Consider the following 24729-nt stretch of genomic DNA (forward strand, 5'->3'; position numbering starts at 1 on the left):
AACCCTTCTGCACTGCTGGTGGGAATGCAGACTGGTGCAGCTACTGTGGAAAACAGTATGGAGATTCCTCAAAAAATTAAAGTCGACTGCCTTTTGACGCAGCTATCAAAAAATAACGCTCACAGCCTGACCAGGCAGTGGCAAAGTGGATAGAGAGTTGGCCTGTGACACTGAGGACCCAGGTTCAAAACACTGAGGTCACCAGGTTGAATGCGGGATTGAAGACTTGAGCATGGGGTCATAGACATGATTACATGGTCACTGGCTTGAGCCCAAATAGGCAAGGAAGCTCAAGGTTGCTGGCTTGAGCAAGGGACTGCTGGCTCAGCTGGAGATCTCCTAGTAAAGGCACATATGAGAAGCAATCAATGAATAACTAAGGTGCCACAACAAAGAATTGATGCTTCTCATCTCTCTCCCCTTCTATCTCTCTCACTAAAAGAAAAAAACACCATAAAAATAACTCTTACATCTTTTATTTATTTTGTTATTCATTTCAGAGAGGAGAGAGAAAGAGATGGGGGGAGGGGTATGAAGCAGAATGCATCAACTTCCATATGTGCCTTGACCAGGCAAGCTCAGGGTTTCGAACAGGCGAACTCAGCGTTTGTGGTTGATGCTGTATCCACTGTGCTACCACAGGACAGGCACTCTCACATATTGATAACGGAGAAAGATATGCAGGAAAAACGGAAATGCATGTTACCAAACAAGCTGACTCGGGGTTCCTGACTCTCTTTATCTTAATGGCCAGGGCCGTGACTATGAATGCCTCTTACTCATGCTAGGTTTTTCATTTGGGTAATTAGGCATTTACTCTCTAGGTTTACTAACTCTTGTTTCTTGTGGCTGGTTTCTCTAGAGCTCATCCATGATTTCCATACCTGCAGAGGACCTTCTTTCCTGTGAAGACATCAGGAAACCCAATCATAGACTCTGGTCAGTCATCCAGCAGCAGCAGGCTCAGTGACCTGAGCAGTTCGGAAAATCCAAGTCACAGTTCTGGCTCCGGAAGTTCCACTTGGGTAAGTGATGCTTTCCTTGAAAGCTTTGATGGGCTTTGGTTGGCTGACTTTGCCCCAACTCCCTCTTCTTTCAGGAAGATCTTATCAAGCTTTTTTGGGTTAACCAGCTTGATGTTTTGGAATATTTGCTTATGAAATGTCATTCAATTTTTAATCATATTAAGTTTTGCACAAATATAGAGCATTATCCACTGCAGTAAATGGAATCTCACTGTAGCTGATAGCATGGCTGCTTAGACCCAGGGAAGTCCCTGATTGAAGACAGACAAACTTAGGCAGGGCCTGCCTGACCACAGGTGGCGCAGTGGATAGTGTCAACCAGAAACACGGAGGTTGCTTATTCGAAACCAAAGGTCACTGGCATGAGCATGGGATTGCTGGCTTGAGCCCAAATTATTTCCACCCCTGATCAAGGCATGTATGAGAAATAATCAATGCACAACTAAGTGAAACAACAAATTGATACTTCTCTCTCTTTCTCTCTCTCTCTCCTTTTCTATCTCTCAATCTCTGTCTAAAAAAATTAAATTAAAATTATATATATAAATAAAACTTAGGCAGGTCCAGATGCCTTTCTGTTCATAAGACCTGAAGGAAAGAAAACTCCTCACAGGCTAAAAACAAATTCACTTTAAAACAGATTTTTAACGTTTTTACAAATACAAATGCTTTTGTATTCTTTTCTTTAAATCTAGGCTCTTACATATCATCAAGAGCTTTGAGAACATTCATAAAAAGAGTCGTTAGTTTTAAAGTTAAGAGGTGACCTTTTTGCCCTCCTCACCCACGAGGTGATTCTCTTTCAGGATGGAGACCTTTCTGTTCATAGAGGAAAGGACAGGAGAGGGTTCACCTTGGACTTGACTAGTAGTGGTCTACTGTTCATCTCCGTCCATCTTCTAGTGAAAGCATGATTTTTCCTTGGATATACTGAGTCCTAAAATTAACCCCAATTATGCTGGGTATGAGAAAGATATATACAGTATAAAGGGCATATAACAGACAGAATTTAATAGATTCCTACTTGCATATTTTTAATAATCAAATGGTAGTATGTAATAAATATGTTATTGATTCACTGAAAGAAAAATATACTATAAATTACTCTCTGAAAATCTGAGAACCTACAGATCATTCAGAATGGAGAATTTGGAACTAACTTTCCAATTGAAAACTCTATAAAGAGTACAGCCCTAGCCAGGTCCCTCACTTGCTCAGAGCATCGTCCAGATACGCTGAGGTTGCAGACTCGATCCCAGGTCAAGGCACATATAAGAATCAACCAATGAGCCCTGGCCGGTTGGCTCAGCGGTAGAGCGTCGGCCTAGCGTGCGGAGGACCCGGGTTCGATTCCGGCCAGGGCACACAGGAGAAGCGCCCATTTGCTTCTCTACCCCTCCGCCGCGCTTTCCTCTCTGTCTCTCTCTTCCCCTCCCACAGCCAAGGCTCCATTGGAGCAAAGATGGCCCGGGCGCTGGGGATGGCTCCTTGGCCTCTGCCTCAGGTGCTGGAGTGGCTCTGGTCGCAACATGGCTACGCCCAGGATGGGCAGAGCATCGCCCCCTGGTGGGCACAGTGTCGCCCCTGGTGGGCGTGCCGGGTGGATCCCGGTCGGGCGTATGCGGGAGTCTGTCTGACTGTCTCTCCCTGTTTCCAGCTTCAGAAAAATGAAAAAAAAAAAAAATCAACCAATGACTGCATAAATATGTGGAACAGCACATTGATATTTCTCTCTCTCTAAAAACAATAAAGAAAAAACTTATATTAATGAAAAATTTAAAAATACTTAAAGAATATATATTAAAAGATGTATTTTAAAATGTGTAGGAAAGACATACAGATTATTACTCCAGTAATTAGTGGAGTATCTTCTTTGAATCATATTTAAGAAGCAGTCTTGCTCTAATACAAAAGGATATGTCTACGCTTGATGTGGCTAACTTACATAGGGTAGTCTAAAAGATTATGTTGTGCTTGACCAGGCGGTGGCGCAGTGGATAGAGCATCAGACTGGGATGCTGAGGACCCATGTTTACCACGAGGTTGCCATCTTGAAGCGTAGGTTTACCAGCTTGAGCACAGGATTGCTGGCTTGACTGTGGGATCATAAATATAATGCCATGGTTGCTAGCTTAAGCCCAGTGGTCACTGGCTGGAGCCCAAGGTCACTGGCTCAGCTGTCATAGTTTCAATTTCTAAGTACCCTTTATTGTTTTCAAGTTTTTAAATTGCATTATATTTTATATCAATTCAGTATCTCTCATCTCCCTGAAGATATTAATGATCATCTTTTTGAAATTTTTATCATTCTGCATAGTTTGTTTCTTTTTTTCTTTTTAATTGAGAAGCAGGGAGGCAGAGACAGACTCCCTCATGTGCCCAGACCAAGATCCACCCGGCAAGCCCCCTACCAGGGCCCCTAACAGGCAATGATCTGACCATCTGGGCCACTGAGGCGAGGCCATGTAGCCATCCTCTGCACCCAGCGCCACCTTTGTTTGAACCATTTGAGCCATGGCTGCAGGAGGGGAAGAGAAGGTTGTTTCTTGTTTTATTTTTTGTTTTGTTTTGCTATGTCTCTCATGTTAGAGGTTTTTCTTAGCTGCTTGGTGATCATTAGCTGTATGCAAATATTTAAGAGTAGAAAGTTAAGAACTTGATTAAAAATTCTGCTGGGTTTTGTTGACCAGGCTGCACTGTAGAGCAATTTGGCTGAGCTGCTTCATTAGGGATGTGTGGTCTCAGCTTCTCTTGGCCCTTGGACCATTCAAACCCACAGAGAAGACTCTTTCCATCTTCTGTGCAGAGAGGATCAATTTGGCTTCATTTACTCCCACCCCCCCTTTTTTGTGACAGAGACAGAGACAGACAGACAGAAAGAGGGACAGATAGGGAAAGACAGGCAGGAAGGGAAAGAGATGAGAAGCATCAATTCTTTGTTGAGGCTCCTTAGGCTCCTTAGTTGTTCACTGATTGCTTTCTCATATGTGCCTTGACTAGGCAGGGATGGGGGACTACAGCAGAGTGAGTGACCCTTTGCTCAAGCCAGCAACCTTGGGCTCAGGCCAACGACCGTGGGCTTCAAGCCAGTGGCCTTGGGCTCAAGCCAGCAACCATGGAGTCATGTCTATGATCCCACTCTCAAGACAGCGACCCTGGGCTCAAGCTGGTGAGCCCTCACTCAAGCCAGCAACCTCGGGGTCTCGAACCTGGGTCTTCTGTATCCCAGTCCGATGCTCTATCCACTGTGCCACTAACTAGTCAGGCTACTCCCCATTTTTAAAACAGTCCTTCACTGTCAACAATGCTTCATGTCCCCACTTCAAATCTATCTTATCTTATTTAAGAAAAAATTTCTAGTTTTCTCCCTGGGTGACCTAATTGCTTCTAAAAGAGCCTTTTAATCTGTTTTGCTCTTGTCTACACCATCCTTGCCACACTGCGAGACCACTCAGCACCCCAGTGCCTGCATCAGGGGAGTCCTCCAGGACTGAGAGAAGCCCTCAAGGGACTCAGCAGGTTGGTTACTGGCTTTCCACACTTCTGACAAAGTTTCATCTTTCTTGAACCTTCTGAGTAGTTACACCTGTTCTATTGGAAAATTAGAATTTTATTGCTTTCCTCTTTTTTCCCCATTATTTTTGTCTTTACAAATTGTACCTTTTTAAAGAAAATAAACTCTATATTGTTTTAGTGAGGTTTCTGGAGGAAGACATAAATATGTAAGTTCACCATATTCAACCAGAAATTTCCCACGTTGCTATTATAAGAAAAGCACGTGCGTCTGAAAGTGGTCAGTGAGAAGCACCGTTTGAGAAGAGGCACCAGAGAATTGCTTTCTTGTCATCAATTCACTAAGAATGACATGACTAGAGCAAATAATAAGGGTTTGACATCCTTTATTTCCATACTTTTTGACAGCCTTCTCTTTTATACAGGTAGAAGGGTGAGGGACATACAGGCACAGGTTTGCCAGTGAGGCCACCTGAAAGGCAGACTCTCCCCAAATGGGAAATTAGAGTGCTGTGAACCCCACCCTGGGCTCCTTGATCCAGACGTGGTCCTGGTATTTTCCTTCAGTGAAACCACTCTTTGTTTTATCTCTTCCATTCCCAATCCCCAAACCTATTACACAGGATGATGAGAGCCTGAAGGAAGCAACACCTGAGAAAAGAGTTGTCAACCCGTTTTCTGAGCAAGTCAAGCGTGATGATGCAGTGTGCTGCACCTCCCAGCAGCCTGGGAGAGGAAACCCCTACAGCAGCACAAAGGTAGAAGTCATTGATACTCAAGGCCTCTGGCATTCAATGGCTCATGGTCACAGCCACCATTGCTTGCAGCCAGGGAACCTGACGGCATTCCAGAAGTGACTGACTGAAGCAGCAGGTGAGGAGTCAAGTGTCTGTCCCCAGACTCTTTCTTGCTTTGTTAGCGTTTTCCACAAAACAGAGACCCTGCTCCCTGTGGCTGCCAGTTCGGAGAATGTTGGAGCTCATCAAGTTTTTGTAGTAGAAGCATCATCTGGTAGTTTGTCCAACTAAGTAGACGTTTCTTTAGCATATTAGGATAACAACACATGAAGTGAAATTCCAAAAGGGCTAGAATTAAGAATGAGACTAATTGGGCATACAGATAGATTCTTTTTTATGCATTATAGAAAGAAAACATATAAATTACTTGTATTTAGCCCTTGACATTTAATATCAATTTTTGAGCAAGATGACACCCCAATTGCTGTAGCATAGTTTCCAGGGTGGGAGAATGTCTACTTTCTGATATTAAAAATACCCAGGTTCATCTTATACATTTCTTGTCTCAGACCTGGAATCAACTGGTCTCCAAGGGTCCTTCACTTCTTTTTTGTGGGAGATGTTATTTAGAGATATAATCTGGACAAGAGGTGTGCTTACTGCTAAAGGGTTGAATCAGTGTCTCTAAGTATTTTCAGTTACTGGGCATTTTTAAAACGATTTATACATCACAAGTTCAATACTACTATTTCCAAAAATATATTTTAGAAGTAAAGTTTAGCACAAATAGGTTTTTACATATTTTATCAATCTTATATCTTTCTTTTCACAACAAAACCCCCAGTTTTCATTTACATCAACATAGTCACTCATATGTTACCCTACTCCTCAAACAACAAATAGAGAAAACAATGCCAGCACCACATCAACAAGGCGATAACAGTTGGATGTTTTGCCATTGTTTTTAATTGTATAAAATTAATTTTATACAATTAATCCCTAGGCACTCACATTATAAATTATTCTATTTTAAAGAAGCTCAGAACAGTTCATCTCTGTGAAGCTAAGCCACACACTTCAGACAGAGTTAGATTCATTTTTCCAAGTTCCTTTCCAAGTTAGGGCTTGCTTTTTAAATTTTAATTTTAATAGTTATATAAAATATTTACATGTTTCCAATATAATTTTTTTTTCCTGTGGCAGAGAGAGGGATCGATAGGGACAGACATACAGGAAGGGAGAGAGATGAGAAGCATCAGTTATTCGTTGTGACATCTTAGTTGTTGATTACTTTCTTATATGTGCCTTGACCAGGGGGCTGTAGCCAAGCCAGCGACCCCTTGCTCAAGCCAGCGACCTTTGGGCTCAAGCCAGCGATCATGGGGTCATGTCTATGATCCCACGCTCAAGCCAGTGACTTCAGGGTTTTGAGCCTCGGTCTTCTGTGTCCTAACCTGACACTCTATCCACTGTGCCACTGCCAGTTCAGGCTCCAAAATAAATTTATACAAGAAAGTCTATTTAGAGAAGTCTGCCATCTACTCTCCCTGCTCCTCCACGCTGGTCCTTCTCTCCTCTAACAGGTAATCATCTTTTATGATTTCTCCTTTTTTCTATTTCTTTTTTAACATAAGTATGCAGAGTGTGGCAAAAGTAGGTTGACAGTTGATTTTATGAAAAATAATATATTAGCAAATAATAATACAAAAATAAACTATTTCATGTACTCACAACTATAAACCCACCTTTGCTCCACCCTGTATATATTAAATGTAAAGAAACATATAGGTTGTTCTCTCTTCTGCATTTAAGATTTGTGTGTGTGTGTGTCAGTGATGGAGAGACAGAGAGGGACAGATAGGGACAGACAGACAGGAAGGGAGAGAGATGAGAAGTATCAATTCCTTGTTGCGGCTCCTTAGTTGTTCATTGATTGCTGAGAATTGTGCCTTGAGCAGGGGACTACAGCATTGATGAGAATATGTGCCTTGAGCAGGGGACTACAGCAGAGCTAATGACTCCTTGCTCAAGCCAGTGACTTTGGGCTCGAGCCAGCAACTATGGAGTCATGTCTGTGATCCCATGTTGAAGCCTGCAACCCTGCACTCAAGCAGGTGACCTTGAGTTTTTGAACCTGGGTTCTCTGCATCCCACCCTGAATCTCTATCCACTGTACCATCACCTGGTCAGGCTTATTTTTTTTTATAAATACAATACATTCTTCTCCACATTGATTTTTTTTTTTTTTTTTTTTTTTTGCTTAAAAATATAAACTGATACTCCAACCAACTGAACTACCTAACCAGAGCTAATAATTTCTTTATAACTTTCATGCTCTTTCTGGGTTTTTTTTTTTTTTTTAAAGAAAATGTAGCTTACTTCAAGGTCAGAAAGGTAAGCTTCTATATTACCTTCTATAACATTGCTGACCAGTAGAGACCTCTCCCATATGATGGAACATTTCTGTATCTGCATACATAGGACTGATGGTTACTGAGTATTGACATGGCTCATTGACTCTCTAGGACTGAATATTTAATTTTACTGATTTTAATGCATTTAAGCTTAAGGTGAAATAGCCATATCTGATTATTGGTTGCCATAGTTCCAGCAGATTTCTTGTTTTAACTTATACATTGCGATTCTCGAATCCACTTGAAATTATTCTCTTTCTTAAGTATGGTATGTATGAGCTGAGATTCACTTTCTCCCTGTGCAGATCCAGTTGGATTTTCTACCTACATGGTGCCATTTAATAAAATGCCGTTTTTTTTCTCACTACTCTGCAGCGCCCCCTTCGTCATAAATCAAGTGACTTTTTCAACTCTTCTGTTTCATTGGTCTGTTTATCTGTTCTTATGCCAATACCATTCTATGTTAAATACAGTAGCTTTTAATATGCATTGAAATGCTATTGTGGAAGTTCTCCCACTTTGTTATGCTTCAAGATTAGCTATTTTTGACCCTTTGAATTTCTCTCTCTATATATATATTGTGTGTGTGTGTGTGTATATATATAAACAGTTTTTCAGTTTCTAGCAAAAAACTAGCTATGATTTTAATTGATATTACATTTATTCTGTAGAAAATATGGGGTATTTTGACATTTTATTTGAATTTTTATTGCTTCTACTAAAAATATGAGGTTCATTGGCTTTATAACAAAATGTTCATAAACATCTCTTACATTGACATGGTGTGTTTTTCTTTTATTTTCTTTAGATGTTTATGTATGTTTACACAAGTGTGTGTAGAGATGTTTTATAGCTTTCATTACATTTGATATTCTGTGTTGTTGTTTTTTTGTTTTGTTTTTTACAGGGACAGAGAGAGTGAGTCAGAGAGAGGAATAGACAGGGCCATACAGACAGGAATGAAGAGAGATGAGAAGCATCAATCATCAGTTTTTCGTTGCGAGACCTCAGTTGTTCATTGATTGCTTTCTCATATGTGCCTTGACCACAGGCCTTCAGCAGACGGAGTAACCCCTTGCTTGAGCCAGCGACCTTGGGTCCAAGCTGGTGGGCTTTGCTCAAACCAGATGAGCCCGTGCTCAAGCTGGTGACCTCAGGGTCTCGAACCTGGGTCCTCCGCATCCCAGTTCGACACTCTATCCACTGCACCACCACCTGGCCAGGCAGTATTTTATTTTTATTTAATTTTTTTCTTCTTAAGTGAGAAGCGGGGAGGCAGAGACAGACTCCCACATGCATCCTAACTGGGAACCACCCGGCAAGCCCACTATCAGGGGATGCTCTGCCCATGTGGGCCCATTGCTCCGCAACCTAGCTTTTTTTTTTTTTAGCACCTGAGGTGAGGCCATGGAACCATCCTCAGCACCCATGGCCAACTTGCTTTAACTGAGACATGGCTACAGGAGAGAAAGAGAAAAATAGAGAAAAGAGAGGGGGAGGGGTAGAGAAGCAGATGATCACTTCTCCTGTGTGCCCTGACCGGGAATCAAACCCAGGACATCAATATGCCGGGCCAACGGTCTACCACTGAGCCAAATGGCCAGGGCCACTAATGTATTTTCAGTTTTTTACTTTATATTTTGTTTTTGTTGCAAACATATAGATATAAAATTAATTTATATTAACTTTGTATTTAGTGTCCTTGCTAATTTATTTTAAAGCCCCACATTTTTATATTATATACATATACTGTTATGCCATCTTCTCATGTTAGTTTTATTTATTTTCAGCTTTTATTGATTTTATACACAGAAGTAGGTGGGGTGAGAAGTATCAACTCACAGTTGTTTCAGTTTGGTTGTTTATTGCTTGTTTGTTTCTTGTGCATTGACCAGCCATGCCCAGGGGCTTCAAACCCGGGGCCTCACCGCTCCAAGTCGACATCCTATCCACTGCACCACCATAGGCCAGGTCGTTTTATTTATTTACTTGACAAATGTTTATTGAGTATTGACTCTACACTAGGCACTGGACTTATCATGTGAGATAAAGTTGTTTATGGTTGCTCTCCGGTGTTATAAGAAACAATTGACACATTAACGATTACTTCCATTGTGGCAATGTCTTTGGTATGTGTGTGTCTGTAACCTGCACAGGGCATGAAGGGGGAATAGGAAAGTATGTCTAGGTTTATTTGGTGGAATCAAAGGGAGACCTAGAGTAGGGATCATTTGATGAGGCAAAGTTTTCTAGACAGAAAGCTGGGGGGAAGTTTTCCAAGCAGTGCAAGTAGCCAGTGTAATTAATTGGGGGCATAACATGGGTCTGAGACCATGAGATGTTCTGTATTACTGCAGCATAATACACCAGAAAGGCAACTGTGAGAGGTGAGACTGGGCAGTTACACAAAAAAGGTTTAAACTATGAATGAATGCTCTTGTATATCATGAAAAAATACTTTAGATTTCATGTGGCCAAAATTAGAACAAAACAAGAATTTCAAACAAGACTCTTTTATTAATAAAAGTTTTCTTAAATTGGGAAGACTTGTGCTGGAGGGAGTCAGTGTGTGGTGTGTAAGTCTAGAGTCAGGAAAAGTAGGAAAGTGTTTTTGTAGCAGGTGAACCTCAGCCAGGGCAGCAGTTGTGGAAATGGGAAAGGGGAGAATGTTTAGAGGCATGTTTTAAATTTAAAAACTGATCAACATTTAAAAAGTTTAAGTAGAAGGAACAAAAGTACTCGGTAGTTGGTTAGAGCGATAAATACCAGGGTGGAGAGTCTGAGATAACTGCTTTCCTATGAGTTTGTTTGAACTGTTCATTAGTCTGCCAGTTTTTTATGCTCGAGACTTTTGATACCTCCTCTGTCTCTTGTCCTTTACAGCCAATAAACCATCATGTCTGGTTGTTCTTTCTTGAGCCTGTCTTTGAAATGATGTCCCCTCCCTCCTTAGTGATTATGTCACCGGTCCTATTGTTCATTTTGGCTTTATCAGAGCCTGCCCTGTATTGTTAATAAGGAAGGCTTGTCTGTGCAGGATCTCATACTTGCTTGTGTCCTCCTCCATGTACTTACACAACCATTAAATATTTTGATCATTGATTGTTTCTTCAGTCCTTAGAAGTGGCCTACTGATAGAACCAATAGTTAAAGTTAGGTGAGTGGCACAGTGAACACCAGATTATCTTTGTCTTTTAGAGTTGATCAAGTTAAAAAAGGTAGGTCTTCTTATAGTTACCCAGTATCTAAATCTTTTGGGATTTGGACGCCCTTTGCAGATTAAAAGTATCAGAAAATTGTCAAGGAAATATAAGAAAGTTCCTTTCCTCTTCATTTATATTTTTATCAGTACACATTTAAATTACCAGCATTTGTGAGAACACACAATCAGAAGCAAACCTTCCATTTTCTTATGTATCGGTTATGCCTTTTATGAGTTTAAATCTATGTATTTAGTACCAATAAGGTATTTATTTATTTAAACCCTTTTTTTTTTTTTGAGAGGACAGGGGTGAGAGAGCTGGCGACGTGTTGGGACAACTATCCAAGCCAGCCCCTTTAGCCAAGCCTGGACTATTGGTCCCTCTTTGCGCTTTCAACTTTCTGTATCTCAGTACTGATCACATTACTTTTAAACATCAGGCGCAAGGCTTTCCAGGAAGAGGCAGTGCACCGCCTACTGACCAGCGTCTTTACTCCTGCCTTTCTGCTGTGCACTGGCTCTGTGCTGCTGCTGCACCGCTCCTGGCCCGCCGGCGGGAGGCCTGTGCGATGTTCAGCTGTGCACACCAGCGACAAGTGTGCAACTCATGCCCTCCTTGGCCTCCTTCCCTCACCCTGTGCTCTATCCCTCCTTCCCCCCACCCCCCCCGCATCCTGTAGATCACACATTAGGAGACCATCGCCAGCTCAAGCCCCTTCTTCAGCCTTTGCTACTTCCCCTCACTCTGGTGGTGACGCAGCTGCTGTACGGGTGCTGGTCTTACCGCATCCTTCCATGGTCCACAGCTTCACAGAGTGGCCGGATAGACAAGGGCATTTGCATCCACGTGGAGGAGTTGGACTTTCGCAGGGGGAGGCAGCTGAGAGCTATGCAGCTGAAGAATGGAGCAGCTCAGGGGCCCAGGGTGGCCCTCACTGGTGGACAGCTGGGTGGCTGGCCTATGAGAACATGACGGCCAGTAGCTGGCTGAGGTTGGCTGTGAGGGTTCCCCCAGTGCCTTGAATTCGTGGGGTTTCTAAACTGGCAGCCCATGGGCCAGCTCTGCCCAGGAGGAGGGCTGATGATCTCTGTCTCCAGCTCCTTCCTTTTGCCTACCCTCCCTTCCTCCCCCGAGCGAGATGCTGCAACCGCCAGTACCCACACCAGGCTGCAGCCTGGAGACTATGAAGAGTCCCACTGAATGGGGGACTCAGCTACTGCAAATTGCTTCCTGCTCCCACCCCCACTTTCTCTCCTTGCCCCTTACCCTCTCTCTCCCTCTTTAAAACCAATAAATTTTATAAAAATCTTTTTAAAATGATGAGGAGTCACTTATTAGCATGTATATGCACGTATACATATATTGTGATAGGATGGCAAAATTAACAGCTTTATACAGGTCTGGAGTTGCTGATCTCAGAAATTTTTTTCCCTATTATTACTCTATTTTCTTTCACTTGGAAAAATATACCATAACTGAGCCAAGACATATCGACTCCGTTTCTAAGAAGATAGCTTTAGGCGTAAGTGAAGCAGTTGGGCCTGGTTCAGCAGCCCCAGGGCAGACAGGTGAGTGTGAGCGGCCCCCAACGGCACGGGTGAGAGATGCTGGGAGCCAGCTGTGCTCCCAGTGACCCGTGGAACTGGGCTCCTCAAGAACCTCTCAGGACTCCCATGACATCAAACTGTCTTTATAATCATGCTAAAAGGATACTTGTGATTTTTACTGTACTGACATTTGACTGATGCTATAGAAACAAGAGTGTGTAAAGTTGCTGGCACCTCTGTGTGACACATGGCAGTGGCCCCAACTGTACAGGCAAGCACTGCTGTCCTCACCTCTGTGAGCTCAGTGAAAAAGTCAGTTTCACATAGCATGTTCTTGATAAAACATGAAGGTGAACAACTGTGTGACATCTAGACTCTTGCATACATTTCTTTTTTAATGGTCCATGTGACAGAACAGGAAGTGCACATAAGCACCCCGGCTACTCACTGAACCCTATGGGGCCATCTCAGAGGGACTGTGCTGACAGTTTGATTTGCAAGCTGACCTAGAAAATGTCATTCTTATATAAAATAACAACTGCAAGACAAATTGAATATTGCAAGTTGGGGCCTGGCCCACGGTAGCGCAGTAGGTAGAGCATTGATCGACCTGGGACACTGAGGTCACTGGTTGAAACCTTGGGCTTGCCCGGTCAAGGCATATACAACAAGCAAGCAATGAACAACTAAAGTGAAGCAACTATACTTCTCACTCTCCCCTATCCTCTCTCTGCAAAATCAATACATAAAACCTTTTAATAAAGGAAAGAATTTGGAGTATTTGGTAGATATTTTCTCAAAAACAAAAAAACAATTCTGCTTTATTTTTCAGACAGAGAGAGACACAAAGACAGGAAGAGAGAAAGATGAGAAACATCAAGTCTTTATTGTGGCACCTTAGTTGTTCACTGATGGCTTTCTCACATGTGCCTTGACTGGGGGGGGCTACAGCAGAGCAAGAGTGACCCCTTGCTCAAGCCAGTAACCTTGGGCTCAAACCAGCCACCTTTGGGCTCAAGCAAGTGACCATGGGGTCATGTCCATGATCCCACACTCAAGCTAGCAACCGCCTACTCAAGTTGGTGAGCCCGTGCACAAGCTGGCGACCTTGGGGTTTTGAACCTGGGTCCTTTGCATCCCAGTCCAACGCTCTATCCACTGCGCCACAGCTTGGTCTGGCAATTCTGCTGCTTTAAGCAAATCACCCGATATTTGTTGCCAGTGATAAAATTTGAGCTTCCAAGCACAAATTGGGTTTTTAAAAAAATTACATCTGCCATACTATGACAGTTTTCTCTATACTTAAAAGATTTTCCTGATGGGATCACTGGTGACTCTTTTTCTAATGGTATCATAAAATGTGCCAACATTTGGGTCCTGGCCAGTTGGCTCAGTTAGAGCGTCACATGGAAACACCAAGGTTCGATCCCTGGTCAGGGCACACAGAAGTGACCTTCTGTTGCTCCATCCCTCTCCCTCCCTTTTCTCTCCCCCCTCCACTCTGCCTCACAGCCATGGCTCTTGATTGCTTCCACTGTATCAGCCCACATGCTGAGGATGGTTCCATGGAACCTCTGCCTCAGGCACTAAAAATATACTGCTCATAAAAATTAGGGGATATTTCAAAATGAATATGAAGCGATAAAATATCTCCTAATTTTTGTAAGCAGTGTAGCTCAGTTGTGAGCATGGCCCCAGATGGGCAGAACATCAGCCTCAGACGCGGGTTACCAAGTGGACCCCAGTCGGGTGCATGTGGAAGTCTATCTCCCCTCCTCTCACTTAGAAAAGAAGAAAATTAATTAATTAATTAATAAGAAACACCAAACTACACACTCAAAAATGGTTAGAATACTAAATTTCATATTATGTGATTTTTTTTTTACAACTAAAAAAAAGCTAAGAATTTGAATAGACATTTGTCCAAGAAGATACACAAATAGCCAATAAGCACAGTAAAGACACTCAAAATCACTAATCATTAGAGAAACGCAACTCAAAACTATGAGATACCACCTCATACCCATTAGGATGACTACTGTCAAAAAGCAGAAGGTAAGTGTTGAGAAGGATGTAGAGAAATTAGAATGGTTGTGCAGTATGGGAGGGAGTATAAAATTTTACAGCCACAAAATAGCACAGTAGGTAGGCTCTTCAAAAAATGAAAAATATAAACTTGTACATCCATGTTCATAAGAGCATTATTTTTTAAAGATTTTATTTATTTAAAAACTACTAGTTGATGCAGGAAGCATCAACTCATAGTAGTTGTTTCTTGTACGTACCTTGACCCAGCAGGCCCAGGGTTTCAAATTTTGCATTCCAGGTCAACACTTTATCCACTGCACCACCACAGGTCAGGCCCATCACAGCATTATTCACATTAGCTAAAACATGGGGGCAACCTATGCGCCCATCGACTGAGGAGGAGATGAGCAAAATGTGATATATACCTACAATGGAATATTACACAGGCTTGAAAAGGAAGACAATTCTGACACATGCTATAGTGTGAATAAACCTTGAGGACATTATGCTAAGTGAAAGTCAATCAGAAAAAGACAAATACTGTATGAATCCTTTTATATCAGGTACTCAGAGCAGTCAAATCATAAAGTAGAATGGTAGTTGCCAGAGGCTGGAGTGAGAGGAGAAGGTGAAGTTATTGTTTAACAGGTAGAGAGTTTCAGATGCACAAGATGAAGGAGTTATAGGAACAGATGGTAGTAATGGCTGTACAACAGTGTGAATGTTTTCAATGCCCCTGAACTGTGCACTTAGAAATGTCAAAGTGGTAAACTTTTTATGTGTAGTTTAACTCAATAAAAAAATAGAAAAAAAATGACCATTAACAAAAGATCAAGATCCTGGTCAGTTGGTTTAGTGAATAGAGTATAAGCCCAGCATGCAGATGTCCTGGGTTTGATCCCCAGTCAGGGCACACATGAGAAGTGACCATTTGCTCTCTTTCCTTCCCTCTCCTCCTCCTCTCTCTTCCCCTCCAACAGCCAGAGGTTCGGTTGATTTGAGCATCGTCCCCAGATAGGGGTTGCCAGGTGGATCCGGATTGGGGCACATCTGAGAGTCTATCTCCCCTCCTTTCACTTAAAAACAAAAAATATATAACTGAAGTATATTCATGCAATGGAAAACCATATAACAAAAATGAATAAACCACAGGGCACAACATAAATGGATCGTGCTATATTGAATGAAAATATGACACAAAAAAACATATACAGAATGATACAACTTACCTAAGTCCAAAAGCAGACACTCTATTAAATATTTTCCACTGATAAGAGAGAGAAGCATCAACTCATTGTTTCACTTAGTTATTCCATTTATTGTGTACCCACAGATTGCTTCTCCTATACACCCTGACTGGGAGTTAAAACTGTGACCTCTGGTGCACCCAATTGACACTTTAATCACCAAGCCAGCCAGCCAGGGCCCGAAAGCAGACCCCCTGAGCTATGTTGTATTAGGGTGTACACAGAGGTGGTACAGTTCTAAATAAAAAGAGAAACACAAATTACAAAAGACGACCCCTCCTGGGGTCCAATCTTGGCACTACGGCATAATTACTTGGGGCTGGGGATGAGCAGGGGAGCTTAAAACTCTGCCGGGCCCAGAACCCACACCGAGGTTCTGATTTCGCTGTCAGCAATGCTGGCCTTGGGCACCCATTCCCAAAGGTCTCCAGGTGTTTCTAACATGAGGACCACGCTGAGGAGGCTGCTCTAAGGGGAAGCCCGGCTGGCAACGGTTTCCTTGACCCGGGTCGGAGTTTCACAGGAGACAGCTCTAGACTGTGCGTTCCTCTGTGCCCCTGTCCGTATACTCAGCTCTTCTTTTTCTCCACTGCATACACGTAGGTGTTCCAGGGCCCACAGCTCACAGCCATGACTTGGAGTTGCTTATCCACAAAGTATTCCACACGGCAGGGCCGATCCCAGCTGGTCATGTCACTGTGGCCAAGCTGTCCGTATTTACCTACAGTGAGACGAGCCCCTTGAGCATCTCACCTTCAAGAAAGAAAACCAGCCCATGTGCTGGGCTTATGCCCCCATTCTTCTGGCATCTGGGGTGAATTCAGGAGACCCGCCCCCAGGCCAGGCCTGTCCCGAGTCTGCAGGAGGTGGCTGCTGCCAGTCACCCCAGGCCAGCTGCTCTCAGGTCCCTGCTCCTATGCCCACTGCCAGACCGAAGGTGTTTCATAAATGCTGGCTACCACTCCCTTCAGACCAGTTTTCCAGAAAGGCAGAAGGGAAGGACGGATACCATCTGACCCAAGTGTGCCTAGATCTGTTGTAGGGAGGGAATGAATACAAAGCTCTCCAGTTCTGGCCCTCACCTCACACTGTTCAGCACGGCTCCTGTCACTGTCCCTCCACTCCCAGGCCTTTTGTCCCCTTGATTTAAGTATCACAGAAGCAAAGCCTTGACTTACCCCAGCCCCAGGTGTAGAGCTCCCCCGATCCTGCAACCGAAAGGAGAGCACAGGGCTGTCAGCACTGCCGTTTGACCAGGCGTTTGTCTAGCTCGGTCAGCAATAGCCAGAGCCAGCTCACTGTAAATCATCAGGGGATTGGCTTTGCAGAACACAACACAGTCTCTCTGTCCCTTAACAGCTAGCTGTCTATCACATTTGGGGTGGAATGGATCCAGATAAGAAAAGTTCACCTTCCTGTATGCCAATGGCTTCTCACAGCTACTGAGTTCAGGACTCTCAGCAGCTGGATAGGGCAGGCCCTGCCATCAGACAAAGAGGCTGGCCAGGGACACGTCTGGGCAACACTAGCCTGCCTCCAGGAAGAAGAACTTTGGGGGCCTACTGGCCACTGCTGCAGCCACGGGGAGGCTGGGACTCTACTTGCTGAGTGAGCAGCTTCTCAGCACCTGTCCAAGATACTTACATGAGCTGTGTTTCAGGGGCCCCATCTGTTTCTGCAGCCACCAGCTACAGGGCGAGGTGCACTGTGTCCTGAACCAGCCCACCCAGCCACACTCACTCGTCACCACTGCCGTGTGCCGGGATCCACAGCTGGCCTTGACTGCGCCTGCGCCCAGGGGGAGGTCCAGTAAAGCTGGGAAGGGCTGCAGGGCTATGAAGGAAGTAGGGGCTCCATCCTCAGTTCTGGCTGTTCCCTTCACTTCAGAACCATCTTCATTCAGTCCCGTGGTTTCAAAGCAGTAAGAGTGATGACAACATGATGGCTAACACTCACTGAACACAGATACATTAACTAATACAGCAGCTCTGTGAGCACAACACTCTCTAGCTCCAAGCTGATGCTCTCAACCCCTAATTCCCAGGGAGTGCTGGAGTAGACAGGTGTGTGGGCATCTACCCTGCCATGAACCTGCTGTAAGGGGCTCAGAGTCCTGTGGTGTGTCCCCTGGGGTCTCAAGGATGTCACATGTCCCTTCTAAGCACTCTAAGCTCTCTATCCAGCATATGGCCAGGAGTCAGGAATGACAGAAATGTGTGAAAGTCAGGAGTTGAGACTCAGCCTTGGCCAATTAGCTGAGTCAGCTCAAGTGTCATCCTGAAACAACAAGGTTTCAGGTTTAATCCCTGATCAGGGCACATACAGGAAGCACCCAATGAATGCAAAACTAAGTAGAACAGCCAACAAATGGTACTCTCCTTCTGTCTTTCTAAAATCAGTAAAAATAAAAAAAGGTGAGACTCGATCCTGGTCAGGTCGCTCAATGGACAGAGCATTGTCCTGGCACACTGAGGTCACGGGTTCAATCCCAGGTCAGGGCATGACAAGAAGCAATCAATGAGTGCACAAATGAGTACACAACTAAGTGAAACAATGAAGTGATGCTTCTCTCTCTCTCTCTCTCTCTCTCTCTCTCCCTTCCCTCTATTCTCTTTCCCCCTTCCTCTGCCTCTCTCAAATCAATGAAAAATTAAATTAAAATAAAAAGTTGAGACTCACCTTCCCCTGAGACTGTCTTTCTGTCCTCTGCCAGGCTCCTGCTGGGCAGAGCTAGCTGCCCTGATTCATTCCATCCCCAGATATAAATGTCCCCAGTCTCTGAAAGAGATACAAGGGGCCCAGTAAACAGGCTGTGAACCTCCCTCCCCTCCTAAGCCCCTTGCTTCTCTCCAAGCTCCACTACACCCCACTAGCTCCCTGGGGACATACAAGGCCTGCCCTGCCCAAGTTAGCACCCCAGGGAGAGAGTGCCTCCCTCAGGACCCAGCAGTGTCCTTATCTTAACAGCTCCCCCCCCCACCCAAGTGCCTCAGATCACCCTTTTCTTTAAAGGAAGTCTCTTGCTGGGCATTCCTCTCCATTGTCACTTTCCCTCTGTTGCTAAATTGGCCCCTCTCTCCTCCCACCACACACACATACACACACACCCCTCAGAAATGTGTCCCTGATGTCCTCCCATGGTCTAGTTCAAATTCCCAGAGTCCCGCCCCTTTCTTCAGCCCCACCTGCCCTGGTCCTGGGGAAGGCCTCTGCTTGAAGCTCCTACCTTCCTTGACTTCATATGACTACAGTCTGAATATTGGAGCAACAGCCCTAGAGCTAAAAATTAACTAACAATAGCAGCAAATCATTATCAAGTGTTTGAATCTGTGCCAGTGTTTAACCTCTTCTCAAATATAATCTTTCAATTCTCAAACCTGACCAGGCAGTGACATAATGGATAAAGCGTCAATCTGGGACTCTGGAGGACCCAGGTTCAAAACCCCTAGGCCACTCTATGGCTTTAGTGTGGGGTTGCTGGCTTGAGCGTGGGATCATAGACATGACCTCATGGTTGCTGGCTTGAACCCAAGGTCTCTGGCTCGAGCAAGGGGGTCACTGGCTTGGCTGGAGGCCCTAGTCAAGACACATATGAGAAAGCAATCAATGGACAACTAAGGTGCTACAACAAATTGATGCTTCTCCTGTCTCTCTCTCTCTCTCTCCCTTCCTATCTATCTGTCTCTGTCTGTCTCTTGAAAAAATAAAAAATAAAAATTCTCAGAGTAGCCCTGCAGAGGGTTATGTGACCATAGCCTCATTTTATACAATGGTCCCGTTGTATTCATGAGAAAACTGGAGGCACAGAGAGGTTAAGTGCTTTGCTTCAGGTCACAAGGGATAGAGTAATGATCTAAACCCAGGAAGTCTGGTTTGAAGCCTCCAGGCTCCAACCTTGACACCAAATGTAAGGCATCAAATTCCTTCTGGACCTCTAAGTGTGATACTTGCCAGCAGGCTCTTTCCAGTGTCTGCTCTACACCCTGCAGTCCAGTAGCTCTGGAGCCTGGCACCAACCCAGGCCCGTTTAATAAAAATAAGGGGAGGGGGCAGTACTGGCATACAGGAGTGTTTAGAGCCCCAGGTGATGTAAGGAGCAACCAGAGGTCCTTGAGAAAAATCAGTGGCTCTGAGCCCCACTCAACAACCCTGGAATCACCGGCACTTGGATCGTCTGCCAGGCTGTGGACTCACAATTCAAAGTGAAACTCCTCATTCTGGTCCCAGGTCACCACCCATAGCACCACCAGGGCTCACACTCACCACACTCATCCTCCCTGTGTCCACTGGGTGCCACACATCATGGCCACCTAGACACCTGCAAGTTTCCCTCCCTTCTCCTTGGCTCGGCTGCCCCTCACCCCTTCATTCTTCCCTCTGGAGTTTTATATAGAAAGACAGCCTTGGCTGGAGGCAGATGCACAGGATGGTGAGACCAGTAACAAAATATAAGAACAGTCTAAGTGTGAGTGGGTGATGAAGGCAGCAGAGGGGCTCAGCGGGAAAGCTCAGCGGGAAAGGCATCCAGGAGTCATGGACAACTGAGCTGACCGATGTGGGATGAGCTTAGGGGACCTGCCTACCCACTGCACCAAAACTAGAAGAGGTGGAAGGTTTGGAGCCTACAAGACCCCAGCTTCTTTGGAGAAGTAAGGTCACTCACCACTCACACACACAGAGTGCCAGCCCCCGGCGGCCACCTCAGCCATGGGCAGGCCTTGCAGCGCCTCCAACAGCCTTGGCTCCAGCTCTGCCTCCAGAGTCCCATGGCCCAGCTGTCCATGCCTGAGCAAGGAACCCCTAGTCAGCTCTGGGCACATCAAGGGGTCTCCCTGCCCTACCTTCCACGGTCACACTCACCGACCCCCACCCCAGGAATACACTTGTCCCGCCTCATCCAGCAGCAACGCGTGCTCTGTGCCCAGCTCCAGTCGACACGCCCGTAGCTCCGGGGCCAAAGGCTGCGCGAGGGGCAGCCACGGGCTCACGTAGGCGCGGGCGCAGGGCAGCAGGGGGAGCGGCGCGGCCGGGGTCTCACCGCCCGCTCTGCCTTCCCGCTCGGTCTCCGCCTCCACGGTCTGGACCCAGAGGGGCTCCCCGCGCAGCGCCGAGCTAGGCGCCCAGGCCTGCAGCTCGGCCCTGGCCCCGGGTCCCCGCCCATCACGCAACACCACGAAGAGTGTTTCTGAGGCCCACAGGTCCCGGCAGCCGTCCGCCGCGCCGCCCGCCGAGCCCGACAGCTGCACCCGGCCAGCACCTACGGGAGATGACAACGGGCTGAGCGGGAGGCAGGGACATGTGTCCAGGGACAGGCTGAAAGTGGGAAGGAGGGGGACACTCACAGCTGAGAAACGCGGTGTAGCTCCAGCTGGCGCTCACGCTGCAGATGTCCCCGCCTCTGTCTGGTGAGCAGAGCGGCTGAGGGCTGTGGACCTGGTGCCCGCGGTCGGAGCCAAGCGCCTGCCCAAAGCCACAGAAACCGAAGCCAAACCAGGACCCAGGGCGCTCCTCGACCTTGCCCTGGCAGCGCCCTCTGCTGGGCGCCACTGGGCTGGTAGGCGAAGGGCCTGGAACCTGAGAGCTTGCCGGCGGCCCCTTCACGGACATTGCAGCTGCCTGACCTGTAAGATAAGGAGAGTGCCACCTTCTAACAGAGGCAGACAATAGCCATTCCACAGCGTTCACTGAACAGGGGCCTTATCTAAAGCCCTACCCGATTTAGGAGGACTCCGAGCTGTCTGGAGTGGGGCAATTTCCCTGTCCTTTTTGCCTCGGCAAGCTCAGCAGTTCACAAAATGAGTCGGAAGGATTTAAGCGCCCTCCTCTTCAGGCATTGGACTGCGGTCTGGGCTTCTTTAGCGCTAAATTCCCAGTGTCAGGTGTATTACGCCATAGAATCATCCCCATTTCACAAAGTAACCCAAAGAAAGCAACTCTCACAGTCACACAGCTTAGAACTGAGAGGGGGAACAAGCTAAGCTCCAGGCCCACTGACTCCAAGCACAGTGCTCTTCCTAACAGTGTAATGCTGCAGAGCCATGAGAGACCTTACCGGTTAGAGCCAGCTCCAGGGTTCTCGTGTTTGCTCCTGCAGCGAACGTCCTTGTGGCCTCAGCTAATTCACTTAAGTCTCTGATTCAGTTCAGTTTCACAAAGTGGAGGGAGGACGAGGACGTTTGTACCTATCTTGTGGAAATGTTTGGAACCTGTGCACATAAAGGGTTCACTGGCACCTACCATCATAAACACACCGTACTAGCTAATTACATCCAGTACTTTGGGTTGATCAGTACGACTGTGGGTACTTATTGGGCTCTCCGGGATATGTATAAGCACAGTTGCACCAGAACCCCACCTAGTCATTTATTCATTCCGCAGGTATTGACTGATCCTCTGCTCCAGGCACTCGAAGAGGGGGGTTTTCTGCCCCGCGGAGCTCACACATCAACGGGGAGACAGAGGTAGTCTAATGGTCACACAATGCGCTTCCTCAAAACAGCAAGTGCACCTTGGTCAAAATTTTACAGGTATTTTCAAGCCTTTGAAGTAAAATCCTGGACCTCTCTAGAGATCAAAGTTCCTTGATTCCCATGTTCCTAACCCCTTCAGTGTACAATCCCAACTCAAGGAGGCCTTTGACTTTGAGCTTGATGCTGTGCCCTCCGGCCATTCAGGCAGCTCCTTCCGATGGGCAGTCTCTACGGTGGAAAGGGGCGCAGAACGGCGGCCCAGGAAGGAGTCGCCAGCCCTGGACCCGCCAGGGGCAAAGGCTGGAAGGCCCACGACTCGGGTGAGGCGCCCAATTGGCTGCCAGGCCGCCCTGGGCCCAGCCGCCAGCCCTGGACCCGCCAGGGGCAAAGGCTGGAAGGCCCGCGACTCGGGTGAGGCGCCCAATTGGCTGCCAGGCCGCCCTGGGCCCAATCGCCCACGAGGGCGCCGCTCACCTCGGTTCCTACGAGTCCCCGCTGTGGCCTGTCCAGTCCAAGCTCCCGGGAGCCGGTGGGGAAGCCTACACTGTGCCACTGCGGCCTCGGGTGCTAAGTAGGCGGACCTCCGATGGGCGCGGTGGACGAGATGGTCCCAGCCCCCGCAGGTCTCCGCGGAGCCCAGATAAGAAGCACTTGCGGGACTCTGCTAAAGAGCCTAGACAAACGGTAAGCGCAGGGACCCCGCTGTGAGGTACCACCAGCCAACCCGTTTCACTCACTCTCTTACGAGACCTCAGCGGAAAGGAAGCGGCCTTACCTCCCATTGGCTCAAAAACTGTCATCTAAGCTTTTGAGCCAATGAGCTTCACTGGGCTCGGCCCGCAAAGCGGAAGTGGCTGGTGGGAGAGCCCGGGCTTCTGCCCACCCCGCACCTCACCGGCGGGAGGAGCGGCCCAGTGGACCCACCCACCCCAATCCCAACACTGACTGAGCGTCACTGACAGCTCTGGATACAGTCACAAATATTTAAAAGCCACCATCTAGGAGCCTATATTCTAAACCTAATGAGCCTCCAACGGGATTAAGCCGCGACTTCGCAGTACCGGGTGAGGAATCCATGGGATTCCTTTGTAGACCTGGCTCCTCTTGTGTATTTGACAGGCCCAGTCCTGCTCCAGAAAATGGCCCACAGCCAGCGCTCCTGCAGGCCACAGACAGGGCACACATTTGAGTTCAACACACTTTTATTACAGGATCTGGGGCAGTCCTGCTAGCAGATTTGGATGATGCTCACTGCTGGTGAGGCTGCTGTATGTGCCCTTCCCAATGTCGAAAACATCGGGCTGAGTTAGGAGGTGCCTTTCCCTTTCCCAGGTCTACAGTAAGTTGTGGGAGACAGGCTGTAAACTGACAAAATCCTTACAGCCTAGGGCTTAGTTTAAGACTAAGCTCTTCTCCAGCCTTCTAATACTAAAATCTTCTCAACACCCTTCTAATACTAAGATCTTCCACACACCCTTAAAATACTAAGATCTTCTCAATACCGTTCTCAAAATTAAGCTTTTCCCCACACCCTTGACTGTTGCATGATGTAGGGTGGGGCACTCTTATGAGGAATCCCATTTATGCCTCAGATGAGTGGCTTTGTATCAAAGACTTCCTTATTTGTATATTGGCTTAAATGCTTTAATTGTCTACGCTATATAATAAAGCAGACCGGGGGTTTTCTCTCTCTGATCTTGCTGTCAGCATTGCAGAGGCCTCCCGATCTCATCCTCTTTTCTTGGTGAGTCTGTTTTCTTAATTCCGTGCCGTTCTCCCTCAGGGCCTGGAATTACTAGCCCCGCTGGTTTGCAGCAGTAAGTAGTACAGGAAAAGCCTTGCTGCGTGAGGCTGGAAGCAGTGCCGGCAGAGCAGGCCTGTGATAAGCATGGCCTCTGACACAGGACAGAAGATACTAAAGGGCAGCTAAGGAGGAGAGGCCAGAGTGCTCAGTAGCACAGGCCCTACCAGCCAGAGCTGCACATCATCGTTCCCTGTGCTGCGATGTGCAGTGTGTGCATGAAAGAGCCCCTCACTATCCATCCTGGTTCAGTTTGATGAGTCCATATTCCACCGCTTTCCCCAGGGAAGCCGCGGGTGCCCTTGTAACAGAGTCCTCCTGGCCCTTCGCCAGCACTGACAGGATCCCTAGCACCTCGCTCTCCATCAGGCCGCTGGCGGTCTGTTGTGAGGCCTCCTCTGTGTTCAGCACCACAGCACCCCGGTACTGCAGCTCCTGGTTGGGGCTCAGAAGTAGAGCCTGCAGGATCTCTAGCCAGTGTGTGGGCTGTAGGAAACAAAAGTGGGACCACCAAGCAACAAGCAAGCTGAATCCCCAGTAGGGGCCACACGCACCCGCCCTGGACTTTCCCCACCAACCACTAACATGCTGGGGGTCTGGGCCCCTCCCCTCCCCCACAGAGAAGAGGCACTGACCAATTGCGGGATGCGGCTGCACTGAGAAGGCCGCATGGAGGTGAGCATGGCCAGACCCCCACAGCAGTTCATCATCCTCCCCACTGTACAGCACCAGCAGCTTCAGCCG

The 24729-nt window shown here is 46.6% G+C and overlaps 1 protein-coding gene across 6 annotated transcripts in view; it reads right to left on the reverse strand.

Annotated features, from left to right (window-relative positions):
- The window catches only part of LOC136333291 (RCC1 domain-containing protein 1-like), a 241734-nt gene extending 218806 nt beyond the window's left edge, over window positions 1-22928 (reverse strand). The window contains exons 1-9 of one of the 6 annotated variants that reach the window (XR_010731003.1): window positions 22070-22928; window positions 21767-21920; window positions 21057-21335; window positions 20575-20971; window positions 20378-20499; window positions 18394-18492; window positions 17455-17607; window positions 16893-16922; window positions 13109-16435 (exon numbers count right to left, since the gene is read on the reverse strand). Coding sequence is in view for 2 of the 6 variants with exons in the window: in XM_066272228.1 (XP_066128325.1) it covers window positions 16284-16435; window positions 16893-16922; window positions 17455-17607; window positions 18394-18492; window positions 20378-20499; window positions 20575-20971; window positions 21057-21321 (1218 nt within the window). In the remaining 4 variants the exon portion in view is untranslated. Of the gene's footprint in view, window positions 1-11562; window positions 16436-16892; window positions 16923-16955; window positions 17342-17454; window positions 17608-18393; window positions 18493-20377; window positions 20500-20574; window positions 20972-21056; window positions 21336-21766 lie in introns of those variants that run through there. The other 5 variants (XR_010731004.1, XR_010731002.1, XM_066272228.1 and 2 more) reach the window with 5 other exon arrangements.
- Window positions 22929-24729: the final 1801 nt, after the last annotated feature.

This window comes from Saccopteryx bilineata, chromosome 4 (genome assembly GCF_036850765.1).
Source record: "Saccopteryx bilineata isolate mSacBil1 chromosome 4, mSacBil1_pri_phased_curated, whole genome shotgun sequence".
NCBI lineage: Eukaryota > Metazoa > Chordata > Mammalia > Chiroptera > Emballonuridae > Saccopteryx > Saccopteryx bilineata.